The 22,636-nt window shown below is 39.1% G+C and overlaps 1 protein-coding gene across 1 annotated transcript in view; it reads right to left on the bottom strand.

Annotated features, from left to right (window-relative positions):
* ANKUB1 (ankyrin repeat and ubiquitin domain containing 1) overlaps positions 1 to 22,430 on the bottom strand; it is a 41,381-nt gene extending 18,951 nt beyond the window's left edge. The window contains exons 1-3 of the mRNA XM_030873513.2: positions 22,341 to 22,430; positions 20,896 to 21,039; positions 4,800 to 5,016 (exon numbers count right to left, since the gene is read on the bottom strand). Coding sequence (XP_030729373.2) covers positions 4,800 to 5,016; positions 20,896 to 21,039; positions 22,341 to 22,430 — 451 coding nt within the window. The remainder of the gene's footprint in view (positions 1 to 4,799; positions 5,017 to 20,895; positions 21,040 to 22,340) is intronic.
* Between the last annotated feature and the right edge of the window lie 206 nt (positions 22,431 to 22,636).

Genomic DNA, 22,636 nt, shown 5'->3' with positions numbered 1-22,636 from the left:
CCAGGACCCCCACCAGCAGGACCTATTTAAGGCTAACCTCCTTTTGCTAGATGTCTACGGGTGGGGTCTTCCTGGCCCATCTGCACTTCCGTAGGTGGTTGCCTAGCCTCAGGGTCTCAGCTCTCCCTAGCTCAACCTGTCCACTACTGATGAGCCCTGAAAACTAGAGAATACTATGTGATTTAAATTCTTATCAGTTAGGGCACCTCCAACAAGCCCTGTATTTTATGTGAACAAATGTTACAGGTGTTATAACTATCAATTTCAGTTTTCTGCAATGAAGCAGTCTTAATTTCTCAAAGATCGAAGGTAACAATGGATGGCTTTTCTCTTAATGCTCAACTTTTGAATATCCAGAGAATTTCTAAGTGAGTTAACCAGCACCATTTATTGGATAATCTTTCCATTCCAATTGCTTTGTAATGCCTCCTTTGTCACACATTACATTCCTTCATAAGCTTAGGCATTCTGCTAGAAAATAGAAACTTATTTTAAAAATGCTATGTTGTTCCAGAAAATACAACTAAAAATCTATAACTGAAATGAAAGTAAAATTAATGAGAATTATGCTTCAAGACCTCTTTCTATATGAACTTTCTAATTCTTTATTCTTAATTGTTTAAAGTGGACTCCCCAAATTGTATATATCTACAGAACCTGGATTCACCCACTCTCTACTTACAAATCCACCTACCATGCCCAAGCTGTGCAGGAAAGCAGGTGCAAGCTACAGTGCCTATTCTAGGGAATCGTCTCCAACCTCTCCTGCTGTGGTCCCCCTATCCCAAGTTTCTGGATTCCTCATGCATACTCTGGGATCAATATCTGCCTATCTGATTTGGACTTTTTCTTTCTGAATGTGGAAACCATTTGTCTGGTTTGGGTTTCCCCTAGTGGGAATCAAAACAAGATATTGATCAGTACTTAGAGAGCATCAGTAAAAATAGGTATCAGTAAAGACACACTGGGCTGGCAGTATAAGTTGTTGGAAAGAACCCAATCCTGCGTGTAGGATGACTAATTATTACCAGTATGACCTTGACCAAGTCACTTAACTTCTCTGAGCCTCAGTTTTCTCATTTATAAAAGGAATTAAAGTGGCACAGTAGGTCTCTAAGGGGCCTGAGGGCTGGTGGGGGACCCTGGAGCCCGCTTAGATCTCAGGATCTGATCTGACCGACGCCCTTGGCCCTTGACATGTCCCTCTCTGTATTTACTGTCTAAGGAAAGCACCTCTCACCGTGCTGTACCCCCAACTCCATGGGCAGGACGCCTACAGCAATATCTGCTAACCCAACCCATCACTCAAGCCCTAGCTCCATATTTGTCATGGCGTAGAATTAGAAGAACTCAGTTGTACTTACAGCTTTGCCACTAACTAGCTGAGTAATTTTCAGGAAAAAAAAATGTACTCTCTGAGTTTCCTTATATCTAAAGTTGAAGACCCAAAGCATAAGCTCCTTTTCCCAATTTCACCATTGCTGTCCTAGCGTCAGAGCCTTGGCATTTCCCTCTTCTTAGATGTGACCCAGCATGATGCTCTGTCTCTCTCTCATGAATTTCTCAGATTTGCCTCTTCCATTCCTAGTGGAATTAATTAATACTGGGATTATCAAAAGCTCCAGTTAGCATATCACTCTACTTCCAGGCTCTCCTCACTCCTTTCTATATTTCATGCTGCCTGCCACCAGATTAAACTTCTATTGAAACACTCCTGTTCCAGAATGTACATGGCTCTGTTTGCAAGCACATGAAACCTGTGCTCTGTTGCCTCACCTCTAAGACCCTCCTCAATATGACCTCAGCTGTGAGATTCCCATTGGTCTCCACGAGGCCCCTCCACTCTTTAGAACAGTCTCCTGCTTTCTGTCTTCCCTGGATTAAGCCCACATTCTTGTTTTTTTTTTTTGATTTTTAAAAAATTTTATTAGAGTATAGTTGATTTACAATGTTGTGTTAGTTTCTACTGTACAGCAAAGGGTATCAGTTATACATAAACATAAATCCCTCCTTTTTTAGATTCTTTTCCCATATAGGTCATTACAGAGTATTGAGCAGAGTTCCCTGAGCTATACAGTAGGTCCTTATTAGTTATCTATTTTATATATACTAGTGTGTATATATCAGTCCCAGTCTCCCAATTTATCCCTCTCCCCACCCCCACTTCCCCCCGGTAACCATAAGTTTGTTTTCTATGTCTGTGATTCTATTTCTGTCTTGTAAATAAGTTCACTTGTACCGTTTTTTAAGATCCCACATATAAGTGATACCATATGATGTTTGTCTTTCTCCGTCTGACTTGCTTCACTCAGTATGACATGCTTCACTCAGTATGACAATCTCTAGGTCCATCCATGCTGCTGCACATGTAAGCCCATGTTCTTGATCCTGTGGCTCATGCTTTTCTCCTGGCCTAGAAGCCTGGAATGTTTTCCCTTCCTCCTCTCAGATGATGCATATTTCTCGCATCTTTGTGTGCTCAAGTCCAACATTCTCCAAAAAGCCTTCCCTTGAGCCCTTCAGCCTACAAGGATCTGGCTTATTGGATTATAACTGAGGAAGTGTGCATGCTTCATTTCTACCACTTTACTATAAATGCCCAGAGTGCAGAGGCAGTTTTATATATTACTGTATGAGCTAGTATGTGCAGGGACTAATTGAGCTACATAAATCTTTGATTTTCTTTGACTGCTTCTCCAAAACCTTCTGACTTTCCACTGCCTTTGGAAAGGGGTCAAGGTTCAGCTCCTGACAACATCGGGGGTGACACATTGACTGGAAAGAGGAGAATCTGGAAGAGAGGTGGATCAAAGATTCCCTTACCCTGTAGTTTAAAAAGGTGGGCTGGCTACTTAAAGACTGCTAGGGGTACTTCCCTGGTGGTCCAGTGGTTAAAAATCTGCCTTCCAATGCAGGGGACATGGGTTCGATCCCTGGTCAGGGAACTAAGATCCCACATGCCGTGGGGCAACTAAGCCCATGCACCACAGCTACTGAGCCTGTGTGCCGCAAACTACAGAGCCCACGCACTCTGGAGCCCATGTGTCACAACTAGAGAGAAGCCCAAAACTAGAGAGAAGCCCACGCGCCACAAGGAAAGATCCCGTATGCCGCAACTAAGATGCCCCAGCCGAAAATAAAATAAATCAGTAAATTAAAAAAATAAAATAAAATAAAATGTTTACAAGGATTAAATTAAAAAAAAAAAGACTGCTAGGAGTGTTTTAGGCAAAGGTGTGAAGCAGGTCAAAGACTCTTCCTCCTTTTCCTTGGAGTTCCCTCTTTCCTTGCCCCTCCTCCCATGCCATATGTTCTTATGGTGACCAAAGCCACCCAGGTCATGCTGGAGCCTCTAAACTTACATCTGAAAAACCTCCTTCCTAGAGGGTCATTTTAAGGGGCATTATCCTTGACACACCCTGAGCAAGTCATTTAACCATTCAGAACCTTTTTGCTGTCTTTATATCTGTAGAAATTAGGGGTTGGGGGACTTCCCTGGCAGTCCAGTGGTTAGGACTCCACACTTCCACTGCAGGGGGCATGGGTTCCACTCTGGTGGGGAAGCTAAGATCCCGCATGGCGTGCGCACGACCAAAAACGAAAATTAGATGTTGGGCCAAGCCATTTCTAAATTCTCTTCGTGCTCTAAAATGTCACATCATGATCTGAGCAGCACAGGCCTGAAGAACAGTCACCTTCGTTTTCTCATTTATCCTTTGGCATTTCATTAAATAACTAGGTCATAAGTTGCTCGAAGACAAATGCCACTTGTGTACCCTTACTTAAATCAGCCGCCACCATGTTCTGTGCAGGGCTGATCCCTCAGCAAGCACACAGAGCAGATATGTGTTTACAGTAAGATACTCTGAGGACGACTGCTAGAACATCACTTCCTCTGATCAAAAACAGGGATGGTAATTGATGTCAAAGTTTTGAGAGCCTCAGTTAAAAATAACAGGAAAGAATAAGCAAACATAATAGTCAGGAAAGTAACAATAAATGCAAATTTAGCAGTTATAAAAAGCAAAACTGCTTAATTCATGGATGTCTACAGGCCCGATTATAAGTTGGGAGAAATCAAATTCCATTGCAGCAAATGTTATAGCACAATGTTGCCTAATGATGTGCTGTCAGCAAAAACTTATTCACCTCAAGCAAGAATCTCTATAAAGTTTGAACCATTTGCCAATATGGTTAAAACAAATCTGACAGTCCTTTGAGTTTGGCTTAATAATGTATGGCTGCAGCAGACATGACTGAAGTACAGTATTTAAAGAGAGCTTGTAATCTGTCCATCAGGGATGAAGGGTGCTCACTGAGGCACCTGTTTGGCCTGCACAGTATTGGCTTCATACTGTTTAATTAAAAGATTGTTTAATATAACTGACAATATTTCAAAATGAGTTCGCATAAAGCAAGGTTCAAACAATATGTATCATATGCTACCACTTGCATTAAAAAGAGGAAAAAGAATATCTACTAGAACTTGCTTCTATATATGCTTGAAATATATTTTGAAAGAGAAAAATATAAACAGATCTGAGTCCTGGTCTTCTATCCTGAGGATATTAACAAGTCCTCTTGCTTTGAGCAGAGAGAACAAGACATGGCAGGGGTATGTGACCATTCTTATTTCTTAGCCTACAGACCCAGACACCAAAGAGGGGTTTTGATAATTTACATCCACACTGCGCCTACAGAGGTTTTAGTTTAGAAACAACTCCTCCTTCTGTTGTGAGTCTGGTATCAAAGAACCTGAGTGCTGAGTAGTAGCTGCTATCACATATAGTGGGCGGTACCGAGGTCTGTCTGGTAGTCCCTGAGCGTGTTGCAGTCGTACATCTCCAGTCCCTCTGGGGTCCGAAGACAGAAGACACTCACAGGGAATCCACATCTCAGAGCTATCAGTGTTCTCAGATCAGACACTTTTTTACCAAGAAGGGAAATGCTCTCCATTATGGGCATTGTCTCTTGGGTCACAGCACTGAACAGGCAGAGAGTGGGCTTTTCTTCTTCCTAAGGGAAGAGAAAAGAAGGGAACTCAGAAATAAGCACTGTCTGGGGGTTGGGACAAGGGACAAACATCTTGGAACGTGGCTCTGAGTGCCTCTAGCTCCCACAACATGGGTGCTAAGGATGAAAGCAAAGGCCAGTTAAGTTCTCTGACTTCTGGTCTGAGTCTCACGCTTCTGTCCTGAGGAAATTTATGAGTCTTCCTTCTTTGAGAAAAGTGAGGGAGACATGGCAGGGCTTTGAGTCCCTTCTTACTTCTTAGTCTACGGACCCAGATACACAAGAGGAGTGGGGAGAATTTATATCCACACTGTGCTTACGGAGGTGTTAGTTTAGAAACAACTCCTCCATCATGCTGCACTTTAATTTGGCAATACTGTGGATTCTAAACCTCAGTCAACTGAAAAAATTATTTCTATGAGGTTATCTCTGGGGAGTGGAACTGAGCTCAGGGTGGGAGGAGAGTTTTGCTTATCATTTTATGGTCTTCCTTGTCTGTATGGTTTGACTTTTTTCTTTTTTTTTTTAATAACCAAGTGTATTTACTTTTACTATTTAAAAAGGGAAGTACTAGATGTAAGTGAAAAAAGGTTCCTTTGTTCCTTTTGTTTTGGAATCTAAATAAGAAAGCAGGTGGAACTGAGATATCTGGAAGAGTTAAGAAGAAAAGTTTGGGAAAGTATTTTTTCTTTTGTTAACAGTTAAAGCAATCAAACTAAAACCAAAAACACAGCAAAGGGGGAGAATGGGAAGGGAGGGAAGGTTATTAAAATTTTCAATTTTCTAACAACAACAACAAAAACGAAACTGGCTTTACTTCCTCTTTAGTGGACTCAGGACGATCATGTTTTTCTTTAGTGCGCTGCTGGTGTGGCAGATGTGAGCGCCGAGAGCTGCCACCGAGGGCTCCGGTAAGAGTAACGTGGGACCTTGAGCAAAACTGAGAAGCAGAGCCCTGGCCTCCAGGTTCCTCCAGGGGACTCCAGCCAGTCACGGCTCCCTTGTCCCGCCCGTTACCCTCCCCTTTTCTCCTATCAAATTCGTCTAGGGTTTCTGCAGGGACCCGTCCCTGCTTCAAGTTTATAATACATTAAATTCATCCCCCACCTACCAGATAACACATTGCCAGAATGTGATCAACATGCGGATCTCTTTGAAAGAGCTTTGAAGGAGTACGTAGTGTTATTGATGAAAGTTTAGGCTGCAGTGCTCTGACCTGGGGTCCATTTCAGTGACTCAGGTCACTGGGAGAGGTTCCGATATCTTCTGCTGAGCTGCTGGCTGAATTTAAAGTGCTTAGGACAGTTTTCCTCAACAGCTTCTCATAAATCCACTCAATAAAAATTGAAAGGACATGAGGACTCACCCTTTCCCTTTCACCATGCTCATGTTTTCCTGTGGCTCCATTAAGGCAGGTATCTGCCTGACCTAATCCATGGGGTATATATGGGCAGAAAGAAATTGCTATGAAAGGTGAATAAAAAGATAGTGAGGACGAGAGAAAAATTATATTTTATGTAATAGTTGCTCCTTATTTCTGTTATGATCACTCTGATTTCCCTAAAGTTAGCCCTTGGTATAGGTTCTAATTTATATTTAGAATTAAATGTGTAACATGCAATCAAAGCAGCAAAGGCTCAAGTCACCCTTAACAGTTAACTAACTACTATTTGATGTTAGAAAAATAAGTTGAAAAGATGCTTCCCAGAATATGAATAAACGTTTGCCGCCTTCATTCTAATCCGTGTTATTGTGGAAGCTATTGCTTGAGTTTTGTTCATTGTTGTCACCCAGTGCCTAGAATAGTACCTGGTACAGAGCAGACTGTCCATAAATATGTATCGAATAAATAATTCATAACATATCTGGAACATAGTTCTCATTGTACTATTTTAACGCTATATATTCATCATTTTATAAACCTTGTTTTTGTGGGAAACCCATTTTAAGTTCTAGTGTGGCACACCAGTTGGTGACACTTCTTCCTGTTGCTTATACAGAGAATGAGCAGATAGCTGTTGATTACCAGCAACTTGCTAACTCACCTTATCTATTTAAAAAAAGGCATCTATCTATGTGATACCCCTCCCCAAATGTTCTGAATGGGGGAACACTGGTAGTTATACCCAAGACAGTCAGATGCTATTAAATAAGCAATCCCATAAACAAATCATTGTTGGACAAATGTAAAATTAGATTTTCTGCTTTACAAACAAACCAAGACACCATGGTAGGAGATACATACAAAGTTTCTGACTTTTCAATTAAAAAAAAAAATACATAGATCTATTGCATGGTAATAATTCCACTTTTGTTTTCAAAAAATAAATGCATGGGGCTTCCAATACATAGATCTATTGCATGGTAATAATTCCACTTTTGTTTTCAAAAAATAAATGCAGGGGGCTTCCCTGCTGGTCCAGTGGCTAAGACACCCCACTCTCAAATCAGAGAGCCTGGATTTGATCCCTGGTCAGGGAACCAAATCCCACATGTCGCAACTAAAAAGATCGTGCATGCCACAATGAAGATCCTGCGGGCTGCAACTAAGACCCGACACAGCCAAATAAAATAATTAAAACAAACAAAACAAAAAATAAATGCAAACTCACTGTAAATACATACGTGTGCATTAAATAGGAAAAATTAAGGAGACATAAAAGAGAAGGTAATGCAAGTTTTGAAAACCACAGTATCTTTCACAAATGCTTTTTTTAAAATTTTTATTATTTTATTATACAGTAGGTCCTTATTAGTCATCAATTTTATACACAGCAGTGTATACCTGTCAATCCCAAACGCCCAATTCATCACACCACCACCACCACCACCCCCGCCACTTTCCCCCCTTGGTGTCCATACGTTTGTTCTCTGCATCTGTGTCTCAACTTCTGCCCTGTAAACTGGTTGATCTGTACCATTTTTCTAGGTTCCACATATATGCGTTAATATACGATATTTGTTTTTCTCTTTCTGACTGACTTCACTCTGTATGACGGTCTCTAGATCCATCCACATCTCTACAAATGACCCAATTTCGTTCCTTTTTATGGCTGAGTAATATTCCGTTGTATATATGTACCTCATCTTCTTTATCCATTTGTCTGTCGATGGGCATTTCGGTTGCTTCCATGACCTGGCTATTGTAAACAGTGCTGCAATGAACATCGGGGTGCATGTGTCTCTTTGAATTATGGTTTTCTCTGTGTACATGCCCAGTAGTGGGATTGCTGGATCATATGGTAATTCTATTTTTAGTTTTCTAAGGAACCTCCATACTGTTCTCCATAGTGCCTGTATCAATTTACATTCCCACCAACAGTGCAAGAGGGTTCTGTTTTCTCCACACCCTCTCCAGCATTTGTTGTTGTAGATTTTCTGATGATGCCCATTCTAACCGGTGTGAGATGATACCCCATTGTAGATTTGATATGCATTTCTCTAATAATTAGTGATGTTGAGCAGCTTTTCATGTGCTTCTTGGCCATCTGTATATCTTCTTTGGAGAAATGCCTATTTAGGTTTTCTGCCCATTTTTGGATTGGATTGTTTGTTTTTTTAATATTGAGCTGCATGAGCTGTTTATATATTTTGGAGATTAATCCTTTGTCCGTTGGCAAATATTTTCTCCCATTCTGAGGGTTGTCTTTTCGTCTTGTTTATGGTTTCCTTTGCTGTGCAAAAGCTTTGAAGTTTCATTAGGTCCCATTTATTTATTTTTGTTTTCATTTTCATTTCTCTAGGAGATGGGTCAAAAAAGATCTTGCTGGGCTTCCCTGGTGGCACAGTGGTTGAAGGTCCACCTGCCAATGCAGGGGACACGGGTTCGTGCCCCGGTCCGTGAGGATCCCACATGCCGCTGAGCGGCTGGGCCCGTGAGCCATGGCTGCTGAGCCTGCACGTCTGGAGCCTGTGCTCCACAATGGGAGAGGCCACAACAGTGAGAGGCCCATGTACCACAAAAAAAAATTAAAAAAAAAAAGATCTTGCTGTGATTAATGTCAAAGAGTGTTCTTCCTATGTTTTCCTCTAAGAGTTTTATAGTGTCCAGTCTTACATTTAGGTCTCTAATCCATTTTGAGTTTATTTTTGTGTATGGTGTTAAGGAGTGTTCCAATTTCATTCATTTACGTGTAGCTGTCCAGTTTTCCCAGCACCACTTATTGAAGAGACTGTCTTTTCTCCGTTGTATATCTTTGCCTCCTTTGTCATAGATTAGTTGACCCTAGGTGCGTGGGTTTATCTCTGGGCTTTCTATCTTGTTCCCTTGATCTATGTTTCTGTTTTTGTGTCAGTACCATATTGTCTTGATTACTGTAGCTTTGTAATATAGTCTGAAGTCAGGGAGTCTGATTCCTCCAGCTCCGTTTTTTTCCCTCAAGACTGCTTTGGCTATTCGAGGTCTTTTGTATCTCCATACAAATTTTAAGATTTTTTGTTCTAAATCTGTAAAAAATGCCATTCGTAATTTGATAGGGATTGCATTGAATCTGTAGATTGCTTTGGGTACTATAGTCATTTTCACAATATTGATTCTTCCAACCAAGAACTTGGTATATCTTTCCATCTGTTGGTATCATCTTTAATTTCTTTCATCAGTGTCATATAGTTTTCTGCATACAGGTCCTTTGACGCCCTAGGTAGGTTTATTCCTAAGTATTTTATTCTTTTTTTGCAATGGTAAATGGGAGTGATTCCGTAATTTCTCTTTCAGATTTTTCATCATTAGTGTATAGGAATGCAAGAGTTTTCTGTGCATTAATTTTGTATCCTGCAACTTTACCAAATTCATTGATTAGCTCTGGTAGTTTTCTGGTGGCATCTTTAGGATTCTCTATGTATAGTATGATGTCATCTGCAAAAAGTGGCAATTTTACTACTTCTTTTCCAATTTGTATTCCTTTTATTTCTTTTTCTTCTCTGATTGCCGTGGCTAGGACTTCCAAAACTATGTTGAATAATAAGGGTGAGAGTGGACATCCTTGTCTTGTTCCTGATCTTAGAGGAAATGCTTTCAGGTTTTCACCATTGAGGCTGAGGTTTGCTGTGGGTTTGTGGTATATGGCCTTTATTATATTGAGGTAGGCTCACTCTATGCCCACTTTCTGGAGAGTTTTTATCATAAATGGGTGTTGAATTTGGTCAGAAGATTTTTCTGCATCTATTGAGATGATCATATGGTTTTTATTCTTCAATTTTTTAATATGCTGTATCACATTGATTGATTTATGTATATTGAAGAATCTTTGCATCCCTGGGATAAATCCCACTTTATCATGGTGTATGATCCTTTTAATGTGTTGTTGGATTCTGTTTGCTAGTATTTTGTTGAGGATTTTTGCATCTATATTCATGAGTGATACTGGTCTGTAATTTTCTTTTTTTGTAATATCTTTGTCTGGTTTTGGTATCAGGGTGATGGTGGCCTCATAGAATGAGTTTGGGAGTGTTCCTTCCTCTGCAATTTTTTGGAAGAGTTTGAGAAGGATGGGTGTTAGCTCTTCTCTAAATGTTTGATAGAATTCACCTGTGAAGCCATCTGGTCCTGGACTTTTGTTTGTTGGAAGATTTTTAATCACAGTTTCAATTTCATTACTTGTGACTGGTCTGTTCATATTTTCTCTTTCTTCCTGGTTCATTCTTGGAAGGTTATACCTTCTAAGAATTTGTCTATTTCTTCCGAGTTGTCCATTTTATTGGCATAGAGTTGTTTGTAGTAGTCTCGTAGGATGCTTTGTATTTCTGTGGTGTCTGTTGTAACTTCTCCTTTTTTATTTCTAATTTTATTGATTTGAGTCCTCTCCCTCTTTTTCTTGATGAGTCTGGCCAATGGTTTATCAATTTTGTTTATCTTCTCAAAGAACCAGCTTTTAGTTTTATTGAATTTTGCTATTGTTTTCTTTGTTTCTATTTCATTTATTTCTGCTCTGGTCTTTATGATTTCTTTCCTACTGCTAACTTTGGGTTTTGTTTGTTTTTCTTTCTCTAGTTCCTTTAGGTGTAAGGTTAGATTGTTTATTTGAGATTTTTCTTGTTTCTTGAGGTAGGCTTGCATAGCTATAAACTTCCCTCTTAGAACTGCTTTTGTTGCATCCCATAGGTTTTGGATCATCGTGTTTTCACTGTCATTTGTCTCTAGGTATTTTTTGATTTCCTCTTTGATTTCTTCAGTGATCTCTTGGTTATTTAGTAATGTATTGTTTAGCCTCCATGTGCTTGTGTTTTTTACGTTTTTCTCCCTGTACAGATTTGTAATCTCATAACATTGTGGTCAGAAAAGATGCTTGATATGATTTCAATTTTCTTAAATTTACTGAGGCTTGATTTGTGACCCAAGATGTGATCTATCCTGGAGAATGTTCCGTGTGCAGTTGAAAAGAAAATGTAATCTGCTGTTTTTGGATGGAATGTCCTATAAATATCAATTAAACCTATCTGGTCTATTGTGTCATTTAAAGCTTGTGTTTCCTTATTAATTTTCATTTTAATGATCTGTCCATTGTTGTGAGTGAGGTGTTAAAGTCCCCCACTATTACTGTGTTACTGTCGATTTCCTCTTTTAGAGCTATTAGCAGTTGCCTTATGTATTGAGATTCTCCTATGTTAGGTGCATATATATTTATAATTGTTATATCTTCTTCTTGGATTGATCCCTTGATCATTATGTAGTGTCCTTCCTTGTCTCTTGTAACATTCTTTATTTTCAAGTCTATTTTATCTGATATGAGTATTGCTACTCCATCTTTCTTTTGATTTCTATTTTCATTGAATATCTTTTTCATCCCCTCACTTTAAGTCTGTATGTGTCCCTATGTCTGAAGTGGGTCTCTTGTATACAGCATATAGATGGGTCTTGTTTTTGTATCCATTCAGCAAGCCTGTGTCTCTTGGTTGGAGCATTTAATCCATTCACGTTTAAGATAATTATCGCTATGTATGTTCCTGTGACCATTTTCTTAATTGTTTTGGGTTTGTTTTTGTAAGTCCTTTTCTTCTCTTGTGTTTCCCACTTAGAGAAGTTCCTTTAGCATTTGTTGTAGAGCTGATTTGGTGGTGCTGAATTCTCTTAGCTTTTGCTTGTCTGTAAAGCTTTTGATTTCTCCATCGAACCTGAATGAGGTCCTTGCTGGGTAGAGTAATCTTGGTTGTAGGTTCTTCCCTTTCATCACTTTAAGTATATCATGCCACTCCCTTCTGGCTTGTAGAGTTTCTGCTGAGAAATCCGCCATTAACCTTATGGTTTTCCCTTGTATGTTATTTTTCGTATTTCCCTTGGCTGCTTTCAATAATTTTTCTTTGTCTTTAATTTTTGCCAGTTTGATTACTATGTGTCTCGGCATGTTTCTCCTTGGGTTTATCCTGTATGGGACTCTCTGCCCTTTCTGGACTTGGGTGCCTATTTCCTTTCCCATGTTAGGGAAGTTTTTGACTATAATCTCTTCAAATATTTTCTCTGGTCCTTTCTCTCTCCCTTCTCCTTCTGGGACCCCTATAATGTGAATGTTGTTGCGTTTAATGTTGTCCCAGAGGTCTCTTAGGCTGTCTTCTTTTCTTTTCATTCTGTTTTCTTTATTCTGTTCCACAGCAGTGAATTCCACCAGTCTGTCTTCCAGGTCACTTATCTGTTCTTCTGCCTCAGTTATTCTGCTATTGATTCCTTCTAGTGTAGTTTTCATTTCAGTTATTGTATTGTTCATCTCTGTTTGTTTGTTTTTTAATTGTTCTAGGTCTTTGTTAAACATTTCTTGCATCTTCTCGATCTTTGCCTCCATTCTTTTTCCGAGGTCCTCGATCATCTTCACTATCATTCTTCTGAATTCTTTTTCTGGAAGGTTGCCTATCTCCACTTCATTTAGTTGTTTTTGTGGGGTTTTATCTTGTTCCTTCATCTGGTACATAGCCTGCTGCCTTTTCATGTTGTCTGTCTTTCTGTGAATGTGGTTTTTGTTACACAAGCTGCAGGATTGTAGTTCTTCTTGCTTCTGCTGTCTGCCCTCTGGTGGATGAGGCTATCTATGAGGCTTGTGCAAGTCTCCTGTTGGGAGGGGCTGGTGGTGGGTAGAGCTGAATGTTGCTCTGGTAGGCAGAACTCAGTAAAACTTTAATCCACTTGACTGCTGGCTGGCTTCCCTCCCTGTTGGTTGTTTGGCCTGAGGCAACCCAACACTGGAGCCCAACTGGGCTCTTTGGTGGGGCTAGTGGCAGACACTGGGAGGGCTCACACCAAGAAGTACTTCCCAGAACTTCTGCTGCCAGTGTCCTTGTCCCCCCGGTCAGCCACAGCCACTGTCCGCCACTGCAGGAGACCCTCCAACCCTAGCAGGTAGGTGTGGTTCAGTCTTCCCCGGGGTCACTGCTCCTTCTGCTGGGTCCTGATGTGCACACTACTTTGTGTGTGCCCTCCAAGAGTGCAGTCTCTGTTTCCCCCTGTCCTGTCGAAGTTCCACTAGCCTTCAAAGTCTGATTCTCTAGGAATTCCTCCTCCCGTTGCCGGAACGCCAGATTGGGAAGCCTGATATGGGGCTCAGAACCTTCACTCCGGTGGGTGGACTTCTGTGGTATAAGTGTTCTGCAGTCTGTGAGTTACCCATCCAGCAGTTTTGGGATTTGATTTTACTGTGATTGCACCCCTCCTACCGTCTCATTGTGGCTTCTCCTTTGTCTTTGGATGTGGGGTATCTTTTTTGGTGAGTTCCAGTGTGTTCCTGTCGATGATTGTCCAGCAGCTAGTTGTGATTCTGGTGTTCTCGCAAGAGGGAGTGAGAACACGTCCTTCTAGTCCGCCATCTTGGTTCCTCTTTTTTTTTTTTTCAATATATTTTGCTATTTTGGAGTTGCTGCACCAAATAAGCAGAAACATGTCCCAACTGTTCCAGAGTAGACCAAAAGGGGAAATAATGTTTGTTTTTGTTAAACTGCAAGTTGAGATGTCTTCATAAACATCTTAGCCTCATGAACTTCTCCTTTTGTATGATTGTCATTCTGGAGAAGTTATACTTGGAGTCTAGGACAGTGAATTGAAACAACTTTCCTCAACAAATTCTTTTTTTTTTCACCCCCAGCCATGCCTCATGACTTGCAGGATCTTAGCTCCCCACAGGTTCTGACCAGGGATTGAACCCCGGCCCTCAGCAGTAAGAGCATGGAGTCCTAACCACTGGACTGCCAGGGAATTCTCCACCAAATTCTTTATATACTATTCTTTAAGGCTTTAAGTTTAGAAAAAAATAGACATTTTATTTAGAAACATGTTTTTAGTTGTAAATTATACATTTTAAGGAGCATGTTTATACATGTTTTTGTGTTTAAATTGTGTTTAAAATCTAAGTTCACATATGCATCTCATAGATTTTGGTGTTTTATTTTTTTATAAATTTATTTATTTGGCTGCGTTGGGTCTTCGGTGCTGTGTGCAGACTTTCTTTAGTTGCAGCGAGTGGGGGCTACTCTTTACTGTGGTGCCTGGGCTTCTCATTGCGGTGGTTTCTCCTGTTGCGGAGCACGGGCTGTAGGCACGCCGGCTTCAGTTGTTGTGGCGTGTGGGCTCAGTAGTTGTGGCTCGTGGGCTCTAGAGCACAAGCTCAGTAGTTGTGGCTCTTGGGCTTAGTTGTTCTGCAGCATGTGGGATCTTCCCGGACCAGGGTTCGAACCCGTGTCCTCATTGGCAGTTGGATTCTTAACAACTGCACCACCAGGGACATCCCTAGATTTTGGTGTTTTAAAAGTGCCTTTTGAAAGCTAAAATGTATATGATTTTGAATCAATTTTAGACCTACTAGTATAGTTCAAACTTCTCCAATTTGTCTGATAGACATCTACTCAGTGGTCCCACAAATAACACACTCTTTCACCATAAAACAACTTTCCAAGGATGCCAGAAAGAATTGACTAAGTTTTAACCACAGCCCTTGGTTGGTGGAAGTATTGTGATAGAAGGAGGCAGGGAAGCCATAAAGAGTGTTAGGGAGGGAGTTCCCTGGTGGCCTAGTGGTTAGGATTTCGGGCTTTCACTGCTGTGGCCCAGGTTCAATCCCTGGTGAGATCCCATAAGCCATGCAGTGCGGTGAAAAAAAACAACAACAGTGTTAGGGAGACTGAGTCTTCCTCACACTTTAGAAGACACAGCCTGCCAGATGGTTGCTTCTCAGCCCCCTTTGCTGTGCGACCCAGATGTGTGACCAGGGTGCTGCCCAGTCAAGCCACCCCATCCACCTCCACTTTGAATTCGGAGCCAGGAAGGCAGAGAAGCAGCAGACACAGGGACTCTTCCCTGGCAGTAGCAGATCTGAAGCACTGCTGGCCTGGCAACAGGGCTGGCAGCTGCGTCCAGTGTCTGCTTTGAGGGCTCTAGGGCGGCTGCAGCGGGGGCCTTCCTGGACTAGTTGTGGGTCATGATTTAGAAATTATTTCTGGCAGCATAATCTCTGAGCCCAATTCTCTAATCTTCCTGTCAAGACTGTGAACTACGCAATAGCCTTTCTTATATGTTTGTTTTCCTCCTTAATTGTCCAGGTTCCTTTCTGCTGCTTGCAGCCTAAGAACCCTGGTGCTGGATAGGGAAAAGCACTAAGACTGGAGCACTTTGACTCGAAGGTAGAAGGGGAGGAGAGATGTCACAGCAAGGGAGGGAACCCAAACCCTGAAATGCATCTCAATACCTATGACGTTTCTCACAACAATCATATACCTTCTTGTTTATTTTCCTACTTTATCCCTCAAGCCTTCATCAACTCATTTACTCAACACATATTTATGGAGAGCCTACTGTGTGCCAGGTATTATTCTATGCACTGGTGACAACAATGAACAAAACTCAAGCAATAGTTTCCACAGTTACACAGGTTAGGATGAAGGAGGTAAATGGCGATAGCACCTCTGCATGCCACACAGTGACCCAGGCCTTTGCAATGCCTCATGTGTGGTTTACAGGAACACTGCAACAGCATCAGCAATGAATGGGAAGGGCTGAAACCTGTGCTAATAGAACATGGCGATACATGCCAGAGAAAATATTTCTTGTGGTTTCTGTAGGAGTTCTTTTCCAAGGAAAGAAAAATTAAGGCAATGTTCTTTCCCTACTATTCTTATGTCATCCCCCATTCACTTTTCCAAATGTGTCTACATTACCATTAAAGGAGAAAGTGTAATTAGCAGAGAAACTGGAAAACCCATTGACTATTTAGAATAGAACACCTCCATTTATCTAACATCTTTCCCGCTTTTCACACAAGCGAAACCTTGTAATCCATACGAAAATATAAGTGCAATTAAGAAACCAAATAGTCTGGATTGATTTCATGACACATGGTATCTACTTACATCTTTTTAAAAAGAAAAAATTGCTTACTTGCCAAGTTTTTGGTTTATATCATGCTATTTCTAACTTGTACAAAAATAAATTGAGACTCTAGCTTTCCTAGATTCTCAGAAAATGGAACTAATTGCATGAAGTAACATAGTTAGATAGGAAAAGTACTACTTAAGTTTGTATGCATCTAATTATGCAATAAAGCAATAATATGACTCGGAAGGTAGTCTTTGGTTACCTAAGATAGATCAAACAGTATAGAGTTGATATGACTTCATTCTTTGAAGCAAGGGACATTTTCATAAAGTATTTTTGTTGTTACAAACCCAGTTTGGACGTTATCATACATAAACAGTGAATAGTGTGGACTTTTGAAATAGGCCTGTTATATCATCTAATTTAACAGGAACTGAGTTAGGATGGAAACCAGTATTTATGGCTTTGCAGGTAATTCTCTTCCTTCAGATTCAAGATATTATTTTCCTTCCCAAAACTAGTGATAAGAAATTCACTAAATGTGATTCTGCCAGAGAAGGTGAAGATGAAGATCAGTAAAAATTCCATGGAACTTGAGAATTTTTAATTAAACCCTTCATGTTGGCCAGCCCTGTGACTCATAATTATATTCTGCCTGGGCTTTCTGGAATAGTCTTTTACGTCTACATTCTGTTCTTGTCATTAGCAGTTTAGAACTCCAGGGAAAGGTTAGAGTTCAGTGCAAAGGCAGCTTGCATCACTGTGACAGATGATGCTTAATTGGCAGAAGTTATGAAATATTTTTGTAAGTAAAACTATGAACACAGGTTACTTTGGGGAGGAAGATTGGGGGCCAGAGGTAGGAGAGAAACTTTTTACTGTGTATCCTGCTGTACCACTGGAATTGAGCACCATGTGACTGTACTACCTGCTCAAAAATAAATTAAAAAAATTTTAAATAATAAAATAAAGTCAGTGCTTAGTTGAGTAAAAGTATTCTATTCATACTCTTAACACACTTTGTCTACATCCCTGAATAGCTATGGTTCAATTAGATTCCTCTAGCTATTTCAAGTATTAGTATTGGGGCTTCCCTGGTGGTGCAGTGGTTGAGAATCTGCCTGCTAATGCAGGGGACATGGGTTCGAGCCCTGGTCTGGGAAGATCCCATATGCCATGGAGCAACTAGGCCCGTTAGCCACAACTACTGAGCCTGCGCATCTGGAGCCTGTGCTCCGCAACAAGAGAGGCCGCTATAGTGAAGAGGCCCGCACACCATGATGAAGAGTGGCCCCCGCTTCCCGCAACTAGAGAAAGCCCTCACACAGAAACGAAGACCCAACACAGCCAAAAATAAATATAAAAATAAATAAATAAATAAAAGATTACTATTAATTAAAAAAAACCCAAAAAAGCCAAATATTAGTATTGATCTTATACCACTATCTCCAAGTAAGCAAGCAACAAAAATGTCTTGAACATCATTATTGGTGTTGGAGAATTCCAGGAAATTTTAGAGGGTTTATACTGTACAGTAACAAAAACACAGTATGTATATTTTATATTTACATATACATATACATATATACATATATTTTATATTTATATATACATATATACATATATTTTATATTTACATATACATATACATATTTAAAGACATGAGACATTTAAGAAATGACATAGAATTTAGGTCTGCTTAAAAAAGTATTATACTACAATTTTCTGAGTATCAGAGAGAGAAAAGCAGAAGAAATTAGAATTGTTTTTATTTCCTTTTTTGATAACTAGACATTTTTCAGGAACCTAAAAATAATACCTCTAAAATCAGGAACAAGACAAGGATGCCCACGCTTGCCACTCTTATTCAACATATTGGGAAGTTCCAGCCAGAGCAATTAAGCAAGAAAAAGAAAGGAAAGGCATTCAAATTGGAAAGGAAGATGTAAAGCTGTCACTATTTATGGATGACATGATTTTGTATAGAGAAAACCCTAAAGACTCCACCAAAAAACTATTAGAAATAATAAACAAAATTGCAGGGTACAAAATCAACCTTCAAAAATCTGTTGCATTTCTAGATGGTAACAATGAGCTAGCAGAAAGAGAAATTAAGAAAACAATCCCATTTACAATCACAACACAAAGAATAAAATACCTAGGAATAAATTTAACCAAGGAGGTGAAAGACCTGTACACTGAAAACTATAAGACATTGTTGAATGAAACTGAAGAAGGCACAAAGAAATGGAAAGATATGCCATGCTTATTGACTGTAAGAAGCAACATTGTTAAAATGTCCATAAAAACAATCTACAGATTCAATGCAATCCTTATCAAGGTCCCAAGGACATTTTTCACAGAAATAGAACCAAAAAACCCTAAAATTTATATGGAACCACAGAAGACCCTGAATAGCCAAAGCAATTTTGAGAAAAAAGAACAAAGCTGAAGGTATCACACACTCTGATTTCAAACTATATTACAAAGCCATAGTAATAAAAATGGCATGGTATTGGCAGAACAACAGATATATAGATTAATGGAACAGAATTGAGAGCTCCAAAATAAACCCACACATACATGGACAATTAACTTAGAACAAAGGAGCAAAGAACATACAATGGAGAAAGGATAGTCTCTTCAATAAATGTTGCTGAGAAAACTGGATAGCCACATTTAAAAAAAAGAAAGAAAAAGGAAAGACACTAAATCAATATCTCATACCATACACAAAAATCAACTCAAAATAGATTAAAGACTTAAATGTAAGACCTGAAACCATAAAATGCAATAGAAGAGAACATAGGCAGTATGCATTTTGACATTGGTCTTAGCAATATGTTTCTAGATATGTCTCCTCAGTCAAGGAAAACAAATGGTACTACAACAAACTAAAAAGATTCCACAGAGCAAAACAGTAATTCAAAAAGATATATGCACCCCTATGTTCACTGCAGCATCATTTACCATAGCCAAGATATGGAAACAACATAAATGCCCATCAATGAACAAATAGATAAAGAAGATGTGGTGTGTATGTGTATGTATATATACACACACAACGTGTATATATATATATATATATATATATATATATATATATATATATATACACACACACAACGGAACTAGTCAGGCTTAAAAATGATTAAATCTTGCCATTTGCGACAACATGATGAACCTAGAGGAATTTATGCTAAGTGAAATAAGTTAGACGGAGAAAGACAAATACCATATGATTTCATTCATACGTGGAATATAAAAAACAAGTAAACTAACACAAAAAATTGAACAAACCAAACCAAAACATAGATATAGAGAACAGAGTAGTGGTTAGCAGAGGGGAAGGGGTGGTGGGAGGAGGACAAGACGGGTAAAGGGGATCAACTGTATGGAGATGGTTGGAAACTAAATTTCTAGTGGTGAGCATGTTGTAGAGTATAAAGAAGTAGAAATATAATACTGTACACATGAAAGATATGTAATGTAGTGTTATAAACCAATGTTATCCCAATAAAAAATAAACTTTAAAAATTTATCTAAAAAAGCATAATAAAAAGATTTAAAAAATACATGAATAAATGCTTATAAGACATTAAAAACATGTATAAAATATGGCCTTTTTATTTACATAAATGGGATCATACAATGTTTTTTTTTCTGTGACTTATCTTTACTACTTAATAATAAATATTTTAGAAAATTGTTTTAAAAAATAGACTTCCCACTTAGTCAATCAGTAAAATATATGAAAAGAAAAAGAGTTAGCTTTAGCTACCATAAACTTTTTTTAATGCTAACCATGAGAAAATAAGTGTCCCATTTAGCAGAAAATATGTACTTTACTAAGTTCCTTGAGGCTCATGTTTTCATATGGGGTAGAGAACCAGTACTGAATACTATTTCTATCCTAGAGAACAGCTCTTAATACTCTTTAGGCTACCTGTCTCTTTGAGAAATTGTCAAAAGTTAAGGATCCTTCACCCAGAAAGTCTCCAGGTACATAATTTTGCATATTTTGCAGTTTTAGGGTTTTGTTCTTAAAGCCAGCCATGGACCCCAAATTAAGCACCACTGATTAAGGACAGTATAAATGGAAAATGCTGTCTCTGTTATATGTACACATAATTCATGAATGGCTGCATTGTAGGATTTGAATGTAGATCCTGCCATTTCATTCTTATTGTTACTGAGAATTTCTTCCCTTTCCTCATTCCCGTAATCCATTGTAAGGCCATGGAAGTGACCTAATCTTCTTTCTCCCACATCAGTGTTCCAGATCAGCCCCTTGGCCTTGATCCTATATTGGTTTATAGGTTGCTCTGCGATGACTGTTTTGGGGCAGGCAACAAGGGGGATAGAGGAGGGAAGGGAGAGAAAGAGTAAACAAAGGGAGCTCTATCCAGTCTCCATGCCTTATTTCCCCTTACAGCACAAATTGTGCCTAAGTCTAGTTATGCAAGTGGAAGAGAGGGGAAGGCAAGAAGAGAAAACCTCTTCCTACATTGTGAACTACTTTGGTTGAATTCTTCATAACTTTTTCTGAAATGAGGTAGACATCTTGGACAAATTGTTACTCTGATCATCTGTCATACCTTAACAAAGCATTTGAGAGTTGAACAAAAAGATATTCCAACATCAGTAAGACTCCAGCTGTCCTTTAGGGCTGCTCCAGCGTACATCAGCTCCAGATACCTCCTGCCTTGTTCATCTTCAGAGAGAGGAATGTGGAAATAATTCTTAAAAATCAATAGCATATTATGAAAACAGCATATCTCTACATTACTAGACCAGCAATGTAATCTCTTATCTTTTACATTTTCCACTGAGTATTATAAAATTGGGACAGAAGGAGGAAGTATTAGACAGTTCTTAATCTGAAGTCTTTAGACATCCCCAAAAGTTGATGGTTAGAACTTAGGTGGCAAAAAACTACATTTGGTTTTTATTAACTTCAAATAAAATGGGGATTTTTCTTATGTATATAGACAACAAGCTAAAGTAGCAGTAATTGACTGTTCCTGTGACTTTGTCACCAATAGAAATCACAGATATTTTCATATCCCATCATTGTTGTTGCAGATACAAAATATTATTTATACTGATCTCCTTTGAAATTGTAATAGTTATGAGATACACTGCAAACACTTGTTAATGTGTTAATAAGGAAACCCACATGTCACAATATCACAATTTGTTTTTTAATTTTTTTAAATTGTATTTCAGTATAACTGGTTTCCTTTTTTGGGGGTATGTATTTTATTTTATGCATTTAAAGACATTCTGAGAAGGAGTCCATAGGCTTCACCAGACTGCCAAAGGGATCCATGATACATAAAGATTAAGAGCTTCTGTGTTAGAAGATCTAGATTTTAGGGATCATAGTAATTTACTATATATCATGTAACTATGATTCAGTAAATGATCCTTAGTAAATGGGAATAAATTATCTCCAAGTTAAATACCATTTGATGGTCAGTTCCTAAATATTTGTCTTAATTTTCCATTTTATAGTGAGTATTTATAAGAAATTTGTAAGAAAAGTACTGCACCCAAATTATTTTTTATTCTGGCTCTGTGATCCTAGGTTAAATGGTCAATCTATCTGAGCTTCAGTTTTCCCTGAATGCAAAATGAGGCTGTAGCCCAGAAGTCCTCTCCACCTCCAAAATCCTTTGGTTCTTTATAGTTGCTTGCTCACCACACAGGCCATCTATCTGACAACTGTATGCTCCACTTACCTGGCCTAGAGTTAGTGTCTTATTTTTCTCCTTTTGTGAAGAATTTCAGTAATACTATCTGGCCAATACACAATCTACAAATATCATAAAGATAAGCTAAACTTTTTTTCCTCTGAGAATTTTCCTGTCTAACACCTCCAGAGTTAATATCTTCTAACAAACGATTATGTAAGCAAACAATGATACTTTCAAATAGTTTTAGTCCCCTGTTTGCTGAAAATGCACCCACGTACAGTTTAAACTTCACTGCATACTTAAAATTAATGCACATCTTAGGGGCTCAGGGACAAAGTATGTACCTTTATCATCAGCTTGACAGCCTCCACAGTTTCATCTGCTGAAACATCAAATGGTTCAAAAGATCCCTCAAAAGCTATGAAAATCCTCATTTTGTCAAAAAAAGAAAGAAAGAAGCTGTTTTCAAAGATCCTATTGGATAGCTGGGAGAATCCAGTTCACAGTTAAGGACAAAAATGATGGCCAGAGGCAGCTGTCACTGTCTAGCCTCAAAGGCGAGTTGAGAGAACGTGGAGAGAGAAGTCCCGCAGTACCACAGTATCCGGTGAAACTGACAGCAGCTACATTGGAGGAAATG

The sequence above is a fragment of the Globicephala melas genome, chromosome 4 (genome assembly GCF_963455315.2).
Source record: "Globicephala melas chromosome 4, mGloMel1.2, whole genome shotgun sequence".
Lineage (NCBI taxonomy): Eukaryota > Metazoa > Chordata > Mammalia > Artiodactyla > Delphinidae > Globicephala > Globicephala melas.
This window is presented reverse-complemented; position numbering and strand designations above follow the sequence as displayed.